Source organism: Nanorana parkeri, unplaced genomic scaffold (assembly GCF_000935625.1).
Source record: "Nanorana parkeri isolate BGI_ZX_2015 unplaced genomic scaffold, ASM93562v1 scaffold363, whole genome shotgun sequence".
In the NCBI taxonomy this organism is placed as follows: domain Eukaryota; kingdom Metazoa; phylum Chordata; class Amphibia; order Anura; family Dicroglossidae; genus Nanorana; species Nanorana parkeri.
The window spans coordinates 1,044,116-1,066,382 of record NW_017306631.1 but is presented as its reverse complement, the minus strand read 5'-3'; the positions used below and the strand labels follow the sequence as shown (position 1 = coordinate 1,066,382).

Below are 22,267 nucleotides of genomic sequence, written 5' to 3'. Positions count from 1 at the left end.
CTTATTTTCTCGCACTGATTTTCACTTTAAAGTGTATATGGATTGGATTGGTAAGAGCCTTCCATTGGATATTTAGTCTAGGTTCAGCAAAGTCATCGTCCCAAAAAATGAGATCAGCTGCTTACCTGAATATACTGAATGAAAGGGTTTTCCCATCAATGGCTTTTTTTCTTCCCCGATGGCAAGGGCATATTTTGAGATGACAATGCCAGGATTCATCAGGTTCAAATTGTGAAAGAGTGGTTCAGGGCGCATGAGAGCATCATTTTCACACATGGATTGGCCACCACAGAGTCCAGACCTTAACCCCATTCTTTGGGATGTGCTGGGGAAGACTTTATGTAGTGGTCTGACTCTCCCATCATCACTACAAGATCTTGGTGAAAATGTACTGCAGCTCTGGATGGAAATAAATGTTGCGACATTGCAAAAGCTTATCAAAATGATGCCATGGCGCGTCGTAATCAAAGCTAAAGGCAGTCCAACGAAATATTAGAGTATGAGACTTTTTTTTTTTTTTGGACAAGCAGTATATAATCTGTAATTCCCATGTCAGTTAATACATAGTTTGTAATTATACATATGTAAATGGAGCCTACATGTTAATTACATATACAGTCTCTGCTTCCTGGTTGTGCCTTAGCAATCCTTTTACCATACTGAGTCTTATCAGATGGAATGTCTGATTTGAAAACAATGGTCAAATAATGGAGCCCAGAAACTGGATTATTTTTTGTTGAGCTTCAGATATACTTGTTTTTTTTTTTTTTTTTTAAACTGTTAAACCCTCACAGGATAACTCCTGTAAGGAGGGGTAGATATAATTATCAAAAAACCCTTTGATATTTGTCTATGTATCCCCTAGCCTTCAAACCCAAATCATTAATTCATGTAATAATGCATGTTTGATGTAGACGTATTTTACATGCATTTTACAAGCATTGTAAGAAATACCTTATTGAGATAACTGGAATGGAAACATTTAGATCAGTGGACCAAAAATGTATTCATGACTGTTTTATATTTTACATTTGGCTAGACAACTGGATTATTCTAATCATGTACAAAGTATATGCTGATGTTTTACCCCCTTTTTCACAACTTTTAAAGACCAAATATATTTTCTTTCCAGCTGATTTTGGAGTATCGGCTCAGATTACAGCCACCATAGCTAAACGGAAATCTTTTATTGGAACACCTTACTGGTAAGGATTTTCTTTTTCTTCCTTTTTTAAGAAGTTATCTTTAGTGGCTAAGTCTACCCAAAAAAATATTATTTAGCTTTGGGTTGGTTAATTCCCCACTGTCTTGTATTACTCAAGGGTTCTGGTGATGAGATGCCTGCACAAATTTACCAAATCTCTCCATCAGCCATGGCTGTTAGAAAACGGTTTTTTCATTTCCTTGTATTTCTTGTTTTCTTTTGTCCATGGTAGTGCAACATAACAGCTGGAGTTTCCCACTTTGGTCTATCCCTACTAAATTACCAGTTTTCAGGCAGGCTGTTAAAATAGAGTATCCTTTGTTTAACTATGTTTTTATTTGATTTTGATTTTTTTTAACAATTTGATAATGAAGTTCATCCTTTGCTACCACTCTTAAGTTGTCTTATCAAAATAATGCACATACTCTTCCCCAATGATTTGCAAAACTAGCAAACACAATGCAAAATATTTTGAGTGAATACTATCCAGTTAATAAATAGATGCCACAAACTCTGTTAATGAAGGAGGAGCTGATGAATGACAGGATATTCCCTGCCCATTTACAGAGAGTGTCACATTATGGAGCAATAATAGTACAAGCTCTATGAATGGAGAAGGCAGGAAGGGGCCCAAAAAAGTAATCAGTGAAGACAGGTGCATGTAGTACACCCTGTCCTTCTATACCACTGCCACTCTCCTTCTTACACTTGCCAGCCATGCTCAAATGTCAAAATGACAGTAGGGAGATGCTGTGTAAATACAGCAGCTGTAATAGCTGCTTCTATCAAAAAGCGGACCTGACAGTGTTTACAAAACCATGTTTAGGCATAAGATACCGACATTCAAGTAAATGTTACTTTTGTATCTACTCTGTTTCTTTCTTCTGCAGATCAAAGGGATGAGCTTCAATCTGCATATGATGTCAGTTAAAGCAATCTGTCAATTCAAAAGAAAAACGGGAAAAAAACCCCACTTAACTTTGCAATACTTTGTAGCAAAATCATAATTTCTTTATCATCCATTGAGATACAGAGATCTTTAGTAATTTTTAGACAATCGGGTAAAATTGCCACCTACAGGAGGTTGTTACACTGGTAAACAAACAAAAAGGCCAGCCCCTGTATAACCCCACCTCCAACAGTCATGCTTTATTTTGTTCGATAGTGTGCTTGGAAGTTTGAAACTTTTTCTTCAGCACTGCTGAAATAAAGTCACTAACTATTTTATTTTTTTTCTTCAATCAATTAAGATATGTCAAAAGATTTTTTTTTTTGGTGACTTTAATCAACAATTCAAAAACACTGTTTAAACTAGTCTCTACATCGCAGCTCTCCGGCTCGATATATTCTCGGCAATAGGTTTGGATGCCATACCTGGTTCCTTCTGGACCAGAAATTGCGAGGCTTGCCTGGATGATGACCTTCAGGGCTGAGCTCTGCATTGTGGTGCTTTGCAGATCTCTGTGCATTGTTTTAATTACCTGCAGAGCATTCTACAGGTGCAGAGCCATGGTGTGACCCAGTCTCTTAGGACTCATGTACTAAGGCTGCTCAGCCTGAAGCACTAGTAGCTACCTCACAGTTGGTACCATTGGGCACTATTTTTAAATTCCTGTCACGTCCATCTTATGGCATTAACATTTAATACTGAGGGAACTGAGCGTTGATGTCAGCCTCTAGAGCTCTTCTTCCGGCATTGTTGCTGGGTGGGGTTTGGTATCCCCCAAAAGGCCTGTAACCTAGACACTTAGACCCCAAATACTACAGATTTTTTTAAGACTCTTAGTAAGCTCCACAGCATAAGGTTGCAACAGAGATTGAGACCACCTATGTCTTCACTAGACCCCTAATATCCAATTTGGATTTTTTGTCGGTTTGTGCACAATTAATGCAGCAATCTGCAATTTACTTATTTTTATATATATATATATATATTTTTTTGCATTGTTGAATTCGCAGGACATTGTACGCTATGTGGTAAGATATAAGGCTGGTCCCCTTTAACTGTGTTACCATGTAATGACATGCACTTGACCTTGATGATATAAAGCACAGCCTACCCTGGTTGGCTTTAATCTCTACAATTTTTTTTTTTGAAAAGTACTTTTTATTAAGTTTTCAATATGCATATAAAGTTACAAACATCACCCACCGAAGTGGGGGCACATACTTAAAAACACCATCGTTATACAAAACATTGGTAGGTGCGGCCTGTTCGGTGAGGCCCAGCAGACACATAGGGATAGTACACGAGATGGCGAGTGCCAACACCTGCGACATGAAATCCGTGACTGATTTCCAGTACCCTACAATCCCCGGACAGTCCCAGAAAATGTGTCTGAAGTCAGCTGGCTGTGCCGAGCAGCGCCAGCAGGAGAAGGAGGTATCCCTGTATATTTTTGACAGTCGTGCAGGCATGTAGTACACTCTATGCAGGATTTTAAATTGTATGAGGCGGTCACGAACGGATACCAAGTGAGAAAAGGGGTAATCCCCCACCTCCTCCCAGGCATCATCCGAGAGATCCGGTACATCCTCTACCCACTTCAGTCTGCAAGGAAGTTTATGGACACCCACTGTAGCTGACAGGGCCTGGTAGACCAGCGATAAGGGCTTTTTTATACCCTCTCGCCGAAGGAGTGATTCCAAAGGCGAGACGGTAAGGGCGCAGTGAGATCCCCCCATTTGTGTCTGGTAAGCATGCCGTAGCTGAAAGTATCTAAACAGGTAGTTGTTCGGAAGATTAAATTTCCCCTGCAGTTCTGCGAAAGATGCCAGCGAACCGGTCAATGTTATATCCCCAACGGTCTTTATTCCCCTCTCCGGCCAAATGTGGAAGTCTGGGATAGCCATAAAGTGTCGCAGTTTCGGGTTATTCCATAAAGGGGTATGTGGCGATATATCAGTATTTTCAGGATACAGTGTTTTGTGCACTTCATCCCAAGCCTTGAGAGTTGCTGTCATGGACACTGTCATAGGGTATGGCGCCCCCACCCCCCTATAAACCAGTCCGCTCAAGGCTGCGTATGACCCAACTGATGCTGCCTCCGTCACTACCGCCGCATCACTATCTTTTGCGGTTAGCCAACGATGAACCACCACCATCTGCTTAGCTAGATAGTATTTTTTAAGGTTGGGTAGTGCCAAACCCCCCTGGGCCCAGGGCTCCCGGAGAAGACTGAGCTTAACCCGCGGGGTCTTGTTATTCCACACAAATGAGGAGAACAGTTGATAAATTTTTTTAAAAAAAGGCATTGGTTATACGCATAGGAGAGTTTCGCAGGAAGTATAGCAGGACCGGGAGTATCTTCATTTTGATGAGATTAGTGCGTCCAATTAGAGTCAATGGCAAATGCATCCACGCATCCAACCTCCGCTTAGTGGTAAGGAGTAATGGAAGGACATTCAGGGTATAATAGTCTCTGACATGGGCAGTAATGGTGACCCCCAGGTAGGTAAGCCTGTCAACCCACTGTAGAGGGAGGGTCTGGTCCGCCTGTAAACTTGTCCGGGGGCCTAATGGCAGAATATGGGATTTTGACCAGTTCACCCGCAGTCCCGAGAACACAGCAAAATTTTCAAGTATTTCCAACACCCCGCGTAAGGAGGATCCAGCATCCGAGAGGAACAGGACGAGGTCATCAGCATATAATGCTAGACGTTCCTCAATCCCTCCCACCCGGACGCCCCTAATGTCCGGAGATGAGCGAAGGGCCACCGCCAGGGGCTCCATCACCAGGGCAAAAAGGCCTGGTGACAAGGGGCATCCCTGACGCGTGCCCCGCTCCACTTCAAAAGGTGCGGAGAGTGCATGACCAATCTTCAGAGACGCCCTGGGTCTGTTATATAGTACCGCAATCCATTTCTGGAACTTTGGGCCAAAGTTCATAAAGTGCAACACCCGGGTCATGAATCCCCAATCCACCGAGTCGAATGCCTTGGCAATGTCCAGGGACACCAGCGCCCCGGTGCCCCCACCATCCTGCGACAGATGTATGTGGGTAAACACACGACGCAGATTGGTGTCCGTGGACTTGCCCGGCATGAAACCCGTCTGATCAATGTTCACCAAGGAACCAATCACCCTAGACAAGCGGGTGGCCAGAACCTTAGTAAGGATTTTTAGATCCATATTGAGAAGGGCTATGGGTCGGTAGGAGGAACACAGAAGGGGGTCCTTGCCGGGCTTGGGGAGGATAACAACATGGGCATCACGGAAGGAGTCTGGAAGTTCGCCTGATATTAACGCAGAAGCGTACAGATCCCGAAGCCTGGGAGCCAGCCCCTCTGCATTCATTTTATACCACTCCCCAGGCATACCATCCGGGCCTGGGGATTTGTCATTCGGAAAAGAGGCGATGGCAGCAAGTATCTCAGGAAACGAGACCTCCGCCTCCAAGAGCTTACTATCTGCCTCCTCCAGTCTCGGCAAGGACAACCCCCCCAGAAGCCCATCCAGGCGAGCCGAATCATAGCCCGGAATCCTGGAGTAAAGGTTCTGATAATAGGGGTAGAATTCCTGTAGGATGGCCTGCGGTTCGGTGACTCTATCCTCCCTGTCAGTCAAAATACATGGAACTGTCGTAAGATTCCTCTGATCCGCAACCAACAAGGCCAGGAATTTTCAATTTTTGTCCCCCCGTTCAAACAGCGACTCACGCAGTTCCCTTAGTTCCGTTGAGTCATCTCAACGTGGTGGAGGTTAAGCGCCCGTCGTGCCACCCTGAGCGCCTCCAAGGATGTCTCCCCAGGGGAAGTTGCGAAGGCCGCAGCAGATTCCGATTTCAGTCTTCTGAAGGTCATCTAGAACTGCATTATATTCTACCAGAGAAGCTTTGATAGCGGACACAAATTCCCCACGTATATTTGCCTTAAATGCATCCCAGACAACATTGGTAGGGGCAGTACCCTCATTTAATTCCCAGTACCGCTCCATAGCAGGGAGCACTCTGCTGGATACCATCTCCACGCTCAGCCAACTCGGTGACACCTCCAACACCCGGGACTCCTATGGCCCGGTAGCGACAGGGAAACTGAGCGGGACATGGTCCGACAGACCACCCGGTCAAAGAAATGGACCATGCCCGAGTGCTGGATCCGCAACCTACTCGGATAATACATGCCATATTTAATTCCTTTCTCCTGGAGTCTGCGCCGAATCTCAACAAAAGATCTCCTTTTCTTCTGTATCTCCGCGGAGAAATCAGTAAAAAAGCGAAGTTGCGCGTTTCCACATCTCACATCAGGGCCTCTGCGATTAGTGGCCATGACTTTATCCCTGTCCCTGTAGTTCAGTAGGCGAGCCAGAAATGGACGCGGAGGGGCCCCTGGCGGTGCCCTACCCGTGGGAACTCGGTGGGCACGTTCAACCACGAAAGTAGGGGGCAGCTCATCCAGCCCCAGGACCCTCTTAAATAATTACTCAGCAAACTTCACCGGATCCTCACCCTCCGGCATCCCAACAATGCGCACATTGTTTCTCCTCATGCGGTTTTCTGCATCATTGACTTTGGCAGCCAGGAGATGGACAGTGCGCTGCAGTTCTGTAAGCGTAGCAGTATGTCCATGCACCGTGTCTTCCACCTCTGACACCCTGGTTTCTGCGGTTGTGATGCGGGTAAGGATCTTATCCAGATCATGGCGGATCAGAGTGCACTCTGCCACCAGATGATCAATTTTAGCTGTGAGGGTGACTTGGCATCCCTCGATCGCCGCCAGTATGGCTGATGTCCCTAGTTGGCTGGGACTGGTGTATTTGGGTCCCTGGGCATAAAAGTCTGCGGCGAGGCAGCACTCACCCCCTCTGCGGCACCTTCCTCCATGTCCAGCCGCTGTACAGGAGACGCAGGGACGGAAGCCGGCGAGGCCAAGATGGCGCCGGCTGATCCCACGCCTGGGCCCTTTGCCTTACGAGCGGATCTCCGAAGAGCTGCGGCCCGCCGACGAGACTTAGGGGACATAAGTCTGGTCCCGGGTAAGTCCTGCACAGGATGGGGACAAGTCGGGCACCGAAATTTCGTCAGGCAAGAGAAATTACAGGATATTAGCGCTGGAAGCGGCGGAGCTCCACCAAGGCACGTGTGGTCAGCTTCACATCGTAGCCACGCCCCCTTTAATCTCTACAATTAAGCCCATAATTGGGTGAACCTTGGATGGGACACCAGTAGGTATGCACCGATACCGACACAAGTATCGATGCCGAGTATTTGGGTGAGTACAAGTATGGATACCGATACTTGCTCCGATGCCTAGCCCAATACTTCCGGTATCAGGAAGCTGGCTCCATGCTCTCTCGTCATTTGTGACAAGAGAGCATGAAGCCGGCTTCCCGGCCAATCGGGAAGCTCGGCAGCTTATAATGACGCATCGTCCGGCATTCTCCGGCTTCATGCTCCCTCTTCCCCCCCGGCTTCCTGATTGGCCAGAAAGCTAGCTCCATGCTTTCTCGTCAGTGACGAGAAGCATGGGGAAGGTCTTCCCTGGTAATTGTGAATTAAGTTTATTAACATTTGAATGCCGAAACCAGGCTTTTATTCCTTTTAACCCTTTGTTAGGACAGGCAGTGTTCAATATACTTTACAAATCATAATGAAATGAGCCAGCACAGTATAGACACAGGGCCGGATTTCCCGCAAGGCAACGTAGGCATCTGTTTACTCTGACGGCATATCCAGTCAGGGTACAGGCGTTGCCGTCACGCTACCCTTCTATTTTTCCTAGCTTAAGGGTTTCTTATACCCCTCTCCATTTGAATTTTCTGCTGAGAAGACTCTCACATCCTTGTATGTATGTCTCTTTGTGAGATTTTTTGTTACTTCCTTCTGTTTATAGACCTCCCTCTCCCTAAAGGGCTTCTACTTAAGCCTTCGGCTCTTGACTAGTTGGTCTTTTTTTCCTGTGCATAACCAATCTGAGCATGTTTTCTTCCTGGAAGTCTAGGATTAGATATGCTAGGCTTAAAAGGAAACTATGGGGTAAACTTTGTATCTCATAGTTCTCTTTTAGGGATCACGGAAGGACATAATCTAACGTCCTACCGTGACCCCAAAGCTCAGTATATAGTGGGCTATTGCCCGCTATATGCTGAGAGCGCCGCAGCCAGGACTGATCCCAACAATAATGTTGAGATCCACCCAGCTGGCTGATTGACAGCTGGCTCTTCCTATCTAGAGGCTGAGGGGGGCTTCGGGGTAATATTAGGGGTCTAAACAGCCCCCTGATATTTACCTTTTAAAATAGAAAAATAAATTGAGGACACAAAGTCCTCAATCCCTTTTTCTGCAGCCTCTGTTCTAAATGAATGGAAAGCACAGAGGCTTCCCATTCATTCAGAAAATATTTTACTATCAAGCAGTTTCTGAATGGGGAGGAGCCTCTGTACAGAGTGCTTCTCCCCATTGAGAAACTCATGAATGAACAGGAAGTGATGTAAATCACATCCTGTTCATTCATAACTGGGGACACATAGTACTATGTGTCCCTAGTTATTTACAAACACTGGGGTGATCAGCTGATCGCTCCAGTGTTTGTCCTGCACAGAGGATTGGTACATATCATGCTACACGACCACTGGTAGATCGCGATCGACCTTATGGGCACCCCTGATATAGAGCATGTTTTAGAGTGCAGTGTTAATTTTTTATTTTTTTTTGCCAGTGTCCAAACCTCCTGCAGGTGGCAGTATAAGCCAAGTACGTAAGAATTACTTAGGTCCTGTGTGCTCAATGGAGTTCTAAAAAATTATTTTGTAGTAAGTACATCAATTTTATTTTAGGACAATTGTAAATGGGACAAATGATAGACTAAAATCTATTATTTTCATTTAGAGTAACACACTTTTTTTTTTTAAACTAACACTGATTAAAACACCAGAGACTGACTTTTCTACTTCAAACACTAACTACTTCAACAACCAAATGTATTAAATAACCACACTCTACTTTATAGTGAACATTAAAAACTATAATCAAACAAACTATTCTTAAACTTCCAAAGACCAAAGGAGGTTTATGATTTCCAGATAAAATCATATTATAAAGTAGGTCCCATAACGAGAGTCCTAGAATGGTGTTCCCAATATACTTGTAACAACGGATTCAACCTTTTTTCGTTACATGGACTAACCTGGCTGCAATCCACTGGCAGCCCTTAGGAACCCTTCACTGATAGGCCCTACCTGTGTCTGTAATATCTTTCTTTGATACCCTTTCCACACTTGGGTTCACCAGCCTTCAACCTGGGCAGTGCCATTACACTATTTGATCTATGCAGGGGCTTTTAGGACCCTACATTTTACAAGAAACAATTGCTTTAAATCACAGAATGACCTAAGGTCCAGCTTTGGCTCAGATCTTGACAATAGGTGCCTCCTTCAACTTACCCACTACATTCACTGAATTCCAAAACTGGAATCAGACCACTAATGACATATGAAAAGGTATGTCTTGAAGCTATGCCAATCAGACACTCTATCAGTAGCCCATGAGGTCCCAACAGGCCCAGAGGCAGATTCCCCACCATTGTACATCAAGAAATAGGAAAAGGGTCTCTCTCCCAACAGAGACTGCATTGTCTTGTTTGCTCATAAACACCCCATATCCAATAAGATCAAAGAATCAGGGTTCAACTACTTTCAGATGGTAAAAGACCCTTGACGTGTCAAATATACCTTCAATGCTCGCCACTCTGCTGGTGGTGCAACTCACATAGGGGCACACTACTCTACTACTCTACTCTACATTTTCTGGAAATGTCCTATCTTACAAGATTTTTGAAAGTTAGTATAACTCACATGATACCAACTCACAGATATATATCTGGTCGAGAAACCAATGGCGTATGTACTTCTTGTGAATCCCCTCTTGATTTAAAGTAGTAGTATAAGAAAACTATAAAAATGGTGTTTTGAATTTTCAAATTTGAGTAAAGTATATATTTTTTGTCTGATATTTTCAGGATGGCTCCTGAAGTTGCTGCTGTGGAAAGAAAAGGGGGTTATAACCAGTTATGTGATATTTGGGCTGTTGGTATTACATCCATAGAGCTTGCAGAACTTCAACCTCCAATGTTTGATTTGCATCCAATGAGGTATTTTTTAAATTTTGTTGACAGTTCAGTTATTTTTGCTTTATTAAAAAAAAACAGATCACGACAATTGAGTTCCATATTTTATATACCATCACTGAGTACTAGGCAAAATTGTGGTGCATTTGCTTGATTTTTATAGCTTGTAATACAAAGAAATGCTTTTGTGAAATGTAATTAATGTTCTGTTTTATCTCTTAATTAAAACATACTGGTAAATTAACAGGCTTTATAGACTTGCCTGCTCATACAGAGTATGTGCATGCAGGTACTTTAACAGTGGTGGTAATATTAGCTTGTAAGCTCCACCAGAACAATGATTAAGGAAAATCTGGTTTCATTTCTGCTTCCTAATAGTAATACCTTTCTTCTAGGGCCTTATTTTTAATGACAAAAAGTAACTTTCAACCACCAAAGTTAAAAGACAAGATGAAATGGTAAGTCACTAATGTTCTCACATAATGTCTTTTTTTTTTTTTTTGCTCACATATTTTTATTTTTCATTTGTAGAACTTTTCATATTGTTTTCTTCATTTTTTCTTTTTTAATTTAAGGTCAAATAGTTTCCATCATTTTGTCAAAATGGCACTCACAAAAAATCCAAAGAAAAGGCCAACTGCTGAAAAACTATTACAGGTAATGTAATACCTTGCATTCTGTGGTTATATATTTTTGCATTATCTTTTGAGAAAGCAAATATATTGTATTATAAGGTTAATATATGATTCACCTAATTCACCTAAACTATATTCTAAACTGTATTTGTGAAAAGATTGCACAGGCACTGGGGCAGGGAGGTAATGTTTTGATCATCCACAAATAGCCAGTGTGGTAAGTTGAGCTACACTTACAGTACACCTATTTATTTTATATAAGGTGTAAGGAATTTTGTCACGCAAAGCTCTGTAGTTACTGGGACAGATAACAAAAATCTGACCCAAGGAAGGCTGTTTTAGTGACCAAGCCCAGTACGCATGACAGTTAAAGGCTATGTTTACCTTGTCTACCATGTTACACCCATATTCAGGGTGTAACATGAAACGTGATGACATTGCCACTCACCCTCTCACCTAAATAGTTGGATCCTTCTTTTTAACACTTATATGGCTGTGCATGGCTCCACCCACATAGCCACACCATCCATTCACAGATCCTTTGATGACACAAAACTTGTAGTCCACTGACACTTCCTCCCATTCCTGTTACTGAATATCCATACCTCAATTGAGGGACAGCTGGAGGAGTCTGCAAGAGCCAGAGCATTGCACCCATGATCCACTGACCGCAGTTTCATTGCTTTACTACTTCCAATGCAAAACAATAACAAATCACTTTTTTTTCTTGTATGAGTATGTCTGCATTTATTATTTTTCTTAAAAATATGGACTTATCTTTACGTTTTTCATTTTCTTAGGATTAGGTTAAATGAACAAATACGGCTTCCTACACTTGCATTTATGCTGAGAACATTATAACCTTTTGTTTAGTTCCACTAGGTGCCCACTCCCTACCATATTTATAGTTATTCTTGATGAAATAGAGCAAAATATTATTTAACTTTTTGTGTGGTTTAGTAGACAGTCAAAATGTGAATTTCCTTGTAGATAGTGTCTATGACCATGATCAATCTCTTTTTATATTGAAGTGTTGTTGTAGCAAAGTGCTGTTTGTAATATTTGCAGAACAAAAGGTTAGGATTCTGCAATTTAAGTGTTGGAATTTCAATCTTTCTGTAAATGTCTAGTATGTCTCCACCGTGGCTTCCTGTTAGTCCTTTAAAGTCTATTTCCACCTTTGCGCATGTATTAAAAAAAACATATGCCAGTAATGTACACCCACGTATACATGAAGCAGGCATATGCAGTTGCTTTGTATGAACACAGAAACTTACTTTTCTCTTTCTTCCATTGAAGGACACAGTGTAAACATCATAGATCTTGAGCAACAGGGTATTGCATCACCTACAAGAGAAGGATGCTAGGCACAAAACAAAATAACATCCTAGGGCCGACCTCTGCTGGTGGCCAACCCCCCACCTGCTGACCAGCCTCAGTTTTTTTGCCTAGCATCAGGAGTAAGGAGCTACGAATCTTTGCTGGGATTCATTTTCCTTTTTTTCTACATTTGACTTTTCAAACATTGAGCACATGCAGGCTCTCGCCACGGCAGGGTCAGCTGCAATTACTCTGGATCCCTAGGGTGGTCTGTGCAAACCTTTACAGAGTGAGCCAAGTTTTTGCGCCTGGGCAACTAATAGGTTCCATCTGCCTATGTTGAATTGGCGGAGCATTTGGTGCAGGGTTTAAATATGTTTGCAACGTTGATCTGGATGCTGGGCCGTTGGTTTCTAAAGCTGTCTAATTCGGCAGTTTTCGTTCGCAGACTGTTATGGCTTCAGCGCTGGTTCGCTGATTAGACCTCTAAAAAGGCTCTCTTGAATTACCGCTTTACAGGGGATCGCCTATTTCGGACTACACTGGATGAGATTGTCAAGAATCTTTCTGCCAGTAGATCCAGGGATCTAGGCCATCCTTTTCAGCCCACAAACATTGTTTTGGCCCTCCATATCTGTGGACTAGGGCGGCAAAGCTTCCAAGCCCCCTACCATTTAGAATTCAAAGTGTCCCTGGCAGTCCAAGTCATCTACACCTGCTGGAAAGCCCTCTTCCACATGAGGGTCGGCCCCCACTCCTGTGTCTAAGAGTGAGGGGTTGTCTGCAGGAGTTACGGACCATTGGATGTCCCACAGTTCGGACAACTGGGCGTGCAACTTGTGTCTTCCAGCTACAATAGCTTTGAGTTTTTATCCTGGCCAAAGGACAGATTTTTCCTTCAAACACATGGGTCTGCGCCAAGCTGTCGCAGATCTGTTGTCCCAGGCAGTGGTTGTCCTGGTGCCTCCCTCTGAGAGAATCACAGGTTTTTATTTGAATCACTGTTCGACCTATTTGAATTGTAAACACCAAAACACCTTTGTGAGGGTCTCTTCACCAGGGGGATCTTTTCACCTCCATCTACATCAAGGACGTGTATCTCTATGTGTCTCAATTGCTGCTCGCATCAGCGCTTTCTCCGCTTCATGGAGGTATAGGACATTGTTTACTTTCGGTATGACATTGCCATCAAGGCTGTTTACCGAGGTTCTGGCACTTGTCCTGTCTTGTTGCTGTGCAGGGGATTTCAATATGGGGATATCTAGACGATCTTCTGTTGCGAGCCAAGTCACCCTCGGATTTACTGCAAAAAGTATCTGGGTCTTGTCCTTGACAACACCTTGGCCAGAGCGTTACTTCCGTTGCAAAGCATTGGTAACTCCACTCTCCAGCCGGTCTTCTACACTCGTACTGGGAAAAGATCCACATTGGTATGCAGTTGCTGGCCTGATGATGGCCTCCTTCATGGCAGTTCCTTGCACAGAATCATACCAGGATCCTGCAGAAGGATACCTTGTTGTAATGGGGCATGTTCCCCTTGTCATTGGACAAGGAGGTCTGTGTGAGGCAAGCGACGAGTGCTTCCCTGATTTGGTGGCTTCGTTCTTTGGTACTTCTGTCCGGTGAAATCCTTCCTGCTACGACACTGGACAGTCGTGACTAAGGCCGTAAGCCTCCTGGGGTACGGTACGGTTTAGGGATGGTGGAGGCCAAGAGGAGTCCTGTCTTGTGACTCATGAGTTCGAACATCGAGCAATCCGGTTTTCCCTTTGGCATTGGACTTGCCGTCTTAAGGATCTGCCAGTTCGAGTCCTGTCAGTCAGTACCTCGGCCTTGGCCTACGTCTATCATGGTGGAGAGACTAGAAGCGCGACTGTGGTGCAGGAGGTGTCAGAGCTCTTTGCTGGCAGAGATGCATGTTCTGGTTTTCTCCTCCTGTGTACATTCCGGGAGTTGTAGAATGGCAGGCTGATTACCTCAGTCGCCAGGCTCTGGACCTGGGGGAGTGGTCTCTGCACCCGGGGGTATATTTGCCGGATCTGCCTTCATTGGGGAATGCCAGGCGTGGATCTCTTGGCATCTCGCCTCAACAGGAAGATTGATTGGTTTGTTGCAAGGATCCGTGGGTGGATGCAATGGATGCTCTAGTGTCGCCTGGGGACTGCTATGCCCTGACCTGGGCCTTCCCAGCCGTGCAACTTCTACTGCATCTACTTTGCAGAATTGAGAGTGGGGGATTACCAGTCATCCTTGTGGCTCTGAACTGACCAAAGAGAGCCTGGTACGCAATCATGGTGCGTCTGGTAGTAGACGCACCATGGCATCTTCCGCTGTGGTCTTTTCTTCTGTCCCAGGGTCCCATCTACCCTTCTGTTTACAGGTGCTGGCTTTAATGGCCTGGCTGTTGACAGCAGGTGTTGAAGGACTGGGGTTTTTTGGTTAAGTTGATTGCCACATTGCTTAAGGCACGTAAGGCTACTTCAAGTAAGATCTGCCAATGCACTTGGAAAACCTATTTTGCGCGATGTGCACGTTATTGCTTTTTACCTGTTAAGGGTAACATTTTGGCCTTGGACTTTCTCTTTTAGCGGCCCTTGGCCGTGTTGTGCAAATCTTAATGTAGGTCATGAAAATGTACACACATATACATCATCAATGCACCTCTACATTACCACAATAAATACTAATAACTTAGAAATGGGCTTTATTGTTATGGACAGCTTTACAGATCAATAGGGAGGATTTAAAGTCAGAAGGAGGTAAGGCCAAGCTTGAGTTTCACAGAAAATATCAAGATTTGCATAAAGTTTCACTTGCCTATATCTCTACCTATATTTCCTAATCTTGTGACATACAGTTTTCAAGGGCCTATTCACACCAGTGTGCTGTGATAATGAGCATGTTTCCACAATGTACATTATGCGCATTGGTGCTCTCCAGTACTTTTCATTCATAATGGCATCCCAAACACCACAGCGTGCCTGCAATACAGTGCAGGACAACACACAACTACATTATGGTGCGCGGCCAAGAATGCTGCATGCACACTTTTTTTGTCCATTGTGGTGGTTCAGGCTGGTTATTTAAATGAATGAGCTTCTCCATTGCAGTGCACATTAATGTGCACATTTAGTACACCGCAGCAGACCAGGGTGGTTTGAATTGGTATGTGAAAAATGCTACTTATGCATTTTTCTATGTGCAATCAGTTGAGCCTGCCCTGGTTTGTGGTAAGTTTACTTAGGGTCATTAATTATATTGTTGGGCATAAAGTGTCAAGAATGTGGCATTCATTGTACAGTCACGACATTTAGAAAACGGTATTAGCAAGAACCTTTGCCTACACAATTCCTGAAAGCAGGTAGTATTCTCTGTCAATCACCGACATCCTTTTTTTTTTTTTTACATTTACAATCAAGAGAATGACCAAATGATCTCAGAAATAGAACCAATATGAGAATAACCTCTAAGTGCACTGTACAATAAATTATTATTCTCATATTGTAAGTCAATTAACTTGACAAACAAACACTTCCTTATTTCCTTACTATCTAAAACATGGATCAGGTCTTCTCTTGTGGGTGTAGAGCTGTAAGGCATATCATCTATTAGGTTATGTTATTTTTATGATATATAAGAAAAAGAAGAAACATGGGACTTTTACAGTGTCCAAAACCATACAACATGTCCATCAGTTGTCCATCAATTAGGGATGTGGTGTCTATCCCTACTGGTTCATTTTTTTAAACTGATTATATGGTAGGTAAAGTAAGAGCAATGTGGGTGACTGGGGTGAGAAGAGTGGAAATAACAGGGGGAGACTATGGGTGGAATAAGCATGTTACAAGGAAGAAGAGATATAGAGGGAGAAAAATGTGGACAGGGGGTGCACAAAGGTTTCATTCAGTTATAAAGCTACAGGGGGAAACTAATTATAGGAGGGACCCAATGATGTAGCACTTTTACATCTAGGTCTCATATTGGCCTTATAAGGGGTAGTGGTTCCCATCCAGAGTTATTTTCCCTTTGGTTCTTAAGAGAAATTGTTCATTTATTTAAATTTGTTTTTAGTCAGATTTTACAATGCAAAAGACAATACACATTCAATACATTAACAAAATGCCACATGACTCAGGGGCAAGGCATATAAACAGTTAACAGTTTGAGCTACACAAAATAACGGAAGAACATAGAATATATTGTACATTGTAAGCAAAAGAGGCATCAGAACGTAATATGTATTACCCAAGGAACACTCCATTATCCCAACCCAGGCACTCTAAGAAAGATTCAGCATCACATATAGCAATAAGCACTTAACCAATGGACTTATAAAATTTAGCAGGACAGGCTCTACAAATATTGGCCACTTTATACATAAAGATGGAAGATTCTACCTGGACCCTCCAATTCTCCAAGGTCGGTGGTGCCTACTTCTTCCAATTTAGTACATTCAGCTTCCTGGCATAAAACAACAGGACCCCCAACAATCTTGTGGAGGCAGCCCGCTCGGTTAAGTCCAGCAAGCAGATCCCCAACTCAAGCATGAGAAACTGAGATATAAAACGTGTAACCTCAGTCCAATATTGTCTAATGCCAGGACACTCCCAGAAAATATGTCGGAAGCCAGTCGGAGAACTAGAGCACCTCCAGCAAGCCGCCGAGCATGTCCCATACATTTGAGCCAATCTCGCAGGAGTATAATACACTCTATGCAGTGTTCTGTATTGGATTAATCGGTCTCTAGTAGAAATTAAATGAAAGTGTAGTCCCAGGCATCCGTCCAGCCCTCCTCATCCAAATACGAGACATCCCTCAGCCACTGAGCTTTACAACTACTTAAACAACTATGAGCATCCGGAAACAGTGCACCGTAACCAGAGGATAAAGGTTTACATAGCCCATGGCCCACCAACAAGCACACCAAGAAAAAAGCTCAGAAAACCCCGGGGGTTTTGCGCCTGGAAGGCATGACAGATCTCCAGATATTGAAAAAAGTAGGAACCTGGCAATCCAAACTTAGTCCAACTCCCTAAAACTCATAATAACCCCATCTTGCAAAATGTCTTCCAATTTCTTAACTCCCCTCAGGGCCCACAATTGGCAGTCTGGCAAGGCATAGAAATGAGCAAGAGTTGGGTTCCTCCACAGTGGAGTGTGAGGCGAGCAAACCTTCCGATCCCTGCATAACAAGGAAGACACCTGCTTCCATGCTTTTAAGGTAGCGATCATCGGCGTCGTAAGATCATAGGGAGCCTGCCCCTGTACACAAGGGACGACATCCCCTGTACACAAGGGACGACAGAGCCTCGAGCAATCCCAGACTCACTGCCTCCAACACCACTGCAGAATCACTATCATCCCCCACTAACCACCTATGCACCACCACCATCTGTCCAGCCAAGTAATACTTTCGCATATCCGGAAACGCCAAGCCTCCCCTCGTTCAAGGAGCTGGCAATGTGGCAATTTTCAGACAAGGAACCTGCAAGCCCCACAAAGTCCCGGAACAAGCCAGTCACCCCCTTAAAGAAGCTCACAGGCACCCAGACTGGAGAATTGTGAAGAAAGTTCAGGAACACAGAAAGAAAGAATTTTAATTTTCAACAAATTGACCCTCCTCATCAATGACACAGGTAAGTGTTTCCACACCAATACCTACCCCTAACCTGGGCAAGTAATGGAGTCAAGTTCAATGAGCAATAATCAGTGCCTGCGTGTTCCAGTCCAGTGCGATCTGCAAAAAATGTTGCGAACACTATTATTTGCAGATCGCACTGGACACGAACGCAGGCACTAATGTGTCACGCGTTCGGGTGTTGGCGATCGCACCGCGGGCAGGGGGCGTGCCCCGTCCCACCCCGCCCCCAAAAAAACTGAGCCGGCTGGGTTACGTTCCAGTGCATTCCGGAGCCCGACCGCACTGGAACGCACTCCTGATGGTGTAACAGGGCCCTGAGGGAGCATCCTGTCTTGGAAAGGCAACCACCCCTTTTATTTTTTGTGGACTTACTAGGTTCTCCCCCAATATAGAACATGGTCTGAAGTAGTAACAGGTCTAGCTTAGAAGATGCAGAGTCTGGTTTGCCGACGTGACCTGCCTATCGCTTTCCCTGAATTTTTTTCTTGTCAGTGATGCATTTGCTTCCAGCCCTTGTTTACACCTGAATGAAGTGTGATTTGTGCAGCGCTAAAAGTGAAAGATAAAGTAAAAATAAATAAATATCCCTATCTAAACATATATAATTATCACAATATAAGTACTTAAGTACTTATATTTACGGTAAGTACTTATATTGTGGTAATTATATATGTTTAGATAGGGATATTTATTTATTTTTACTTTATCTTTCACTTTTAGCGCTGCACAAATCACACTTAATTCATCTCTAACCCTAGGGTTTATAGCGCTACAGCTTTCATATCAGACTTACCCATAAGCGCGGATTTTACATTCTCTCCCCTTGTTTACACCTGCATCCTTTATAGGGTGCTCTCTCATTAGCAACAAAAGTGACATTTTTACAGTATGTATTTAGCATGAAGACTTTCGTTGCAGTAGTGTAGTGTGCGTGTTTGGAATCCATATTGGAATGCCAGTTCAATATAAAAAACATATTTCATATAATAAAACCTGTCAGTAATAACATTAGAATATTATAGTGTTTACCTGTTAGGTGGAAAGTGATTTAGAATTTTCTCTTCTCACACAACACTATTTTTTCTTGCATTTTATAGCATCCTTTCGTTACACTGCCATTAAATCGCGCACTTGCTATTGAATTGTTGGATAAAGTGAATAATCCAGACCATTCTAGTTACCATGATTTTGATGACGATGACCCAGAGGTAAGAATAGTTTTACACCACAGTATACAATGAATTGGCAAATATAATGTGCATGTTGCAAGGGATTATGCAATTCTATTAGAAAATAACTAAATTTAAATGCACTTTTTATTTCAGGTTTCGTTTTATTAATAGCATTGAAACATCTTTATGTTCTCAATATTGTAGATTTATGAAGTAGAATTGAATTCATCCATTTGCTTCACTCATTAATTTTAGTTTGTATATTCCATGGTATATTTTAGTGTTATATAAGGATTGCGAGCTCTATGACTGAAGATTTTTTTTTTTCAAAGCAGACCTTGTATCCAGTGTTTACCATATTGATACCTGCTTGTCAAAAGCATGTTGATAGGAAGTGAGAGCAGAGTGACAGAGATTAGCTTTTTAGTGCTGCTTCTCCTTTCAATCGCCAGTCACATAGTGGGGTTGGACACCTGTAAGTTAATGTGAAACTCCAGCAGAGTAGGATCATGTTCCCTCCCAGAGCTGTTGAAATCCTTGGACTGACATACAAATCATTCGGCAGGTAAAATCACATATACAGGGTATATAAAAAGTCTACACACCCCTGTAAAAATGCCACTGCACATGTGTACACACCCTCTTATAATTTGGGATGTGGCTGTCTTCAGAGATAACCAATCACATTCAAACTGATGTTAAATAGTAGTCAGTACATACACCTCCCATCAATTAAAGTGACTCTGATCACCCCCATATAAAGTTCAGCTGTTCTAGTAGGATTTTTCTGGCATACACTCAGTTGCCTCTTACAGCAAAAGCCATGTACATTTTGCAAAAACATACATCAGGTCTGTCATAAGCATATTCAAAAATGTGTTATGGTCCTAGGGGACCAAGATTGAACTTTTTGTCCATAATTCCAAAAAGTATGTTTGGCACCAAAACAACACCATACCCACAGTGAAGCATGGTGGTGGCAACATTATGCTTTGGAGCAGTTTTTCTTCAGTTGAAACTGAGGCTTTATTTAAGTTGGGGGACTTATGAACAGTTCCAAATATCAGTCAATTTTGGCACAGACGTTTCAGACCTTTGCTAAAAAGCTGACAATGAAGTGGAATTTCACCCTTCGGCATGACCCAAAGTATACCTCCAAATCAACAAAAGAATGGCTTGACCAGAAGAAGATCAAAGTTTTGGAATGGCCCAGTCAGAGCCCGGACCCGAAGCCTATGGAAAATCTGTGAGTTGACCTGAGGAGGGCTGTGTGCAGTAGATTCCCTTACATTCTGACAGATATAAGTATCTGTGAGCCTCAAATTTAACTTTAAGTTGAAATGTACACTTCAGCTAGATGAAACCCAGATGAAAACATTCCCTTTCTCTGTGGCTTGTAGAATAGGGCTGCAAGCAGGCTTTCTCAACCATATTAAAACTGAACTCTGAATCAAACAAGTATGGTCTAAATGCAAAATGCATTTTTTCTGGAATCTTGGTTGTCTTTGTGTAATTTTTTACAGATTACTGCTGTTACCCAGCATGAAATAACTCCTGCACTTTGACTTTGTGCTGAAGTTTTTATAATAAAGAGCAGTCTTTGCTGCTCTCTCCTTGTGCAGGATGACTGGTCTTGTATTCACCTACCTGTACTTTTCTGAAGGCATGCAGTAGTAGATGAATCTGTTATTTGGGTTCTACCTTTGAGGGGCGGGATATGTAAAACAGGCAGAATGACCTTGGCACTGCTGCTCTTTACAGTCAGTCATACAGACAATATCTAAAGTGCATGTAAGCTCGCTCTGCCATAAAAAAAGATTGTTTAAAAATACAATGTACAAAATTCCGGCATTTATTTAAAAGGCTAATCAAGATTTAACCCCCTTCATGACTGAACTTGTTTTTCGTTTGTTTAATGACTAACACACTTTTTAAATTTTTGCTGTGTGATTCTTCCATGGCAGTAATACACTGGCCAGATTATTATGACCACCTGACGTTTGTAGGCAAACTAGCTATAATTAGCTATAATTTCGCGCTGAAGTTGCTAGTGGGCCAGACCATTATAAATAGGGAAGCAGGTTGTTTACCACGACAGTAGAAGTGATTTTTTTTCTGGAGATATGGGTAAACAACGCGATTTAACAGCCTTTGAACGTGGGATGATTGTTGGCGCTCTGAGCCATGGAGCGAGTATCAGCAAAACAGCAGAATTAATTAAATGTTCAAGAGCAGCTGTTAAAAGTGTTTAAAGAGTGGACTGTCAGCCAAAAATCTGGGTCTGAACGTGCGAATTGTGGCTGTCAGCCACTAGTTAATGTTAGGGCAGAACAGAGAGTGGCAAGACTGGTACAAGACAACAGAAGGGCAACAGTGCAGTGTCAGATTCCTCGCATCACCTTTCAACATCTCGTGGAGTCACGAGGCGGCCCAACGAACTCATCTCGTGGAGTCATCTTGTGGCCCAACGAAGTACTGATGGGGTGGTCATAATAATCTGGCCACTCAGTGTATACTTTCTTACTAAGTGCACCCACAAATACATTGTATTTTAGAGGACCGATAGGGCTGTATATTTATATCGCATATGTATGCCTAACGCCACACTTAGTACAAATAAAATATTTTTAAAAAATAGGAAAAAAACTTAAAGAAAACTCTTTTTCCCCAGTTTGGATTATTATTTTTAGAAAAATAGCACAGCTAAAAAAAAAAAGCTTAGCAAACACCTCCCCTGTTTTGTACTTCTCAGCCTAAAACTAAAAGCTACCATTTATATATTTTTTTCCTCTAAACGCTAATAGTGGTTACCTGACATACAATGTCACTGTCACTAAGTGTCACAGAGGGTGTCATGAGAGGGTTAAATAAAAAGTTTTTAACTTTTAGGGTGAAAAACAAATCTGCAGCTTGGCTGCAGATTTTATAATAATGAAAGTATAAAAATATATTTAGGTATAGAACTTTTTTTTTTACACTTTCCGCTAATTGTTTACACTTTTCTTACACTTTTATTTGATTTATTTTTAATTATATCAAGCAGTCTTTGTGAATGAATCTCACTATTACTGCTTGATAATTTAATTAATTAATGTATGGTTATCATTTGGCTTCTCCAAACTTAGGAACAGCCAATAATAACCTTAGTGACACTGATGTGACTAAAGGCTTCTGATTGTTCCCAAAATGATCAGAAGCCTGCAACATGGTTTATGAATAGAAAAATTTAGCT

At 42.7% G+C, this 22,267-nt stretch overlaps 1 protein-coding gene across 1 annotated transcript in view; it reads left to right on the top strand.

Annotated features, from left to right (window-relative positions):
* Nucleotides 1-22,267, top strand: part of MAP4K3 (mitogen-activated protein kinase kinase kinase kinase 3) — a 285,095-nt gene that overhangs the window by 105,759 nt on the left and 157,069 nt on the right. The window contains exons 8-12 of the mRNA XM_018558848.1: nt 1,133-1,205; nt 10,160-10,291; nt 10,663-10,725; nt 10,843-10,924; nt 18,961-19,071. Of these exons, the coding sequence (XP_018414350.1) occupies nt 1,133-1,205; nt 10,160-10,291; nt 10,663-10,725; nt 10,843-10,924; nt 18,961-19,071 (461 nt within the window). The remainder of the gene's footprint in view (nt 1-1,132; nt 1,206-10,159; nt 10,292-10,662; nt 10,726-10,842; nt 10,925-18,960; nt 19,072-22,267) is intronic.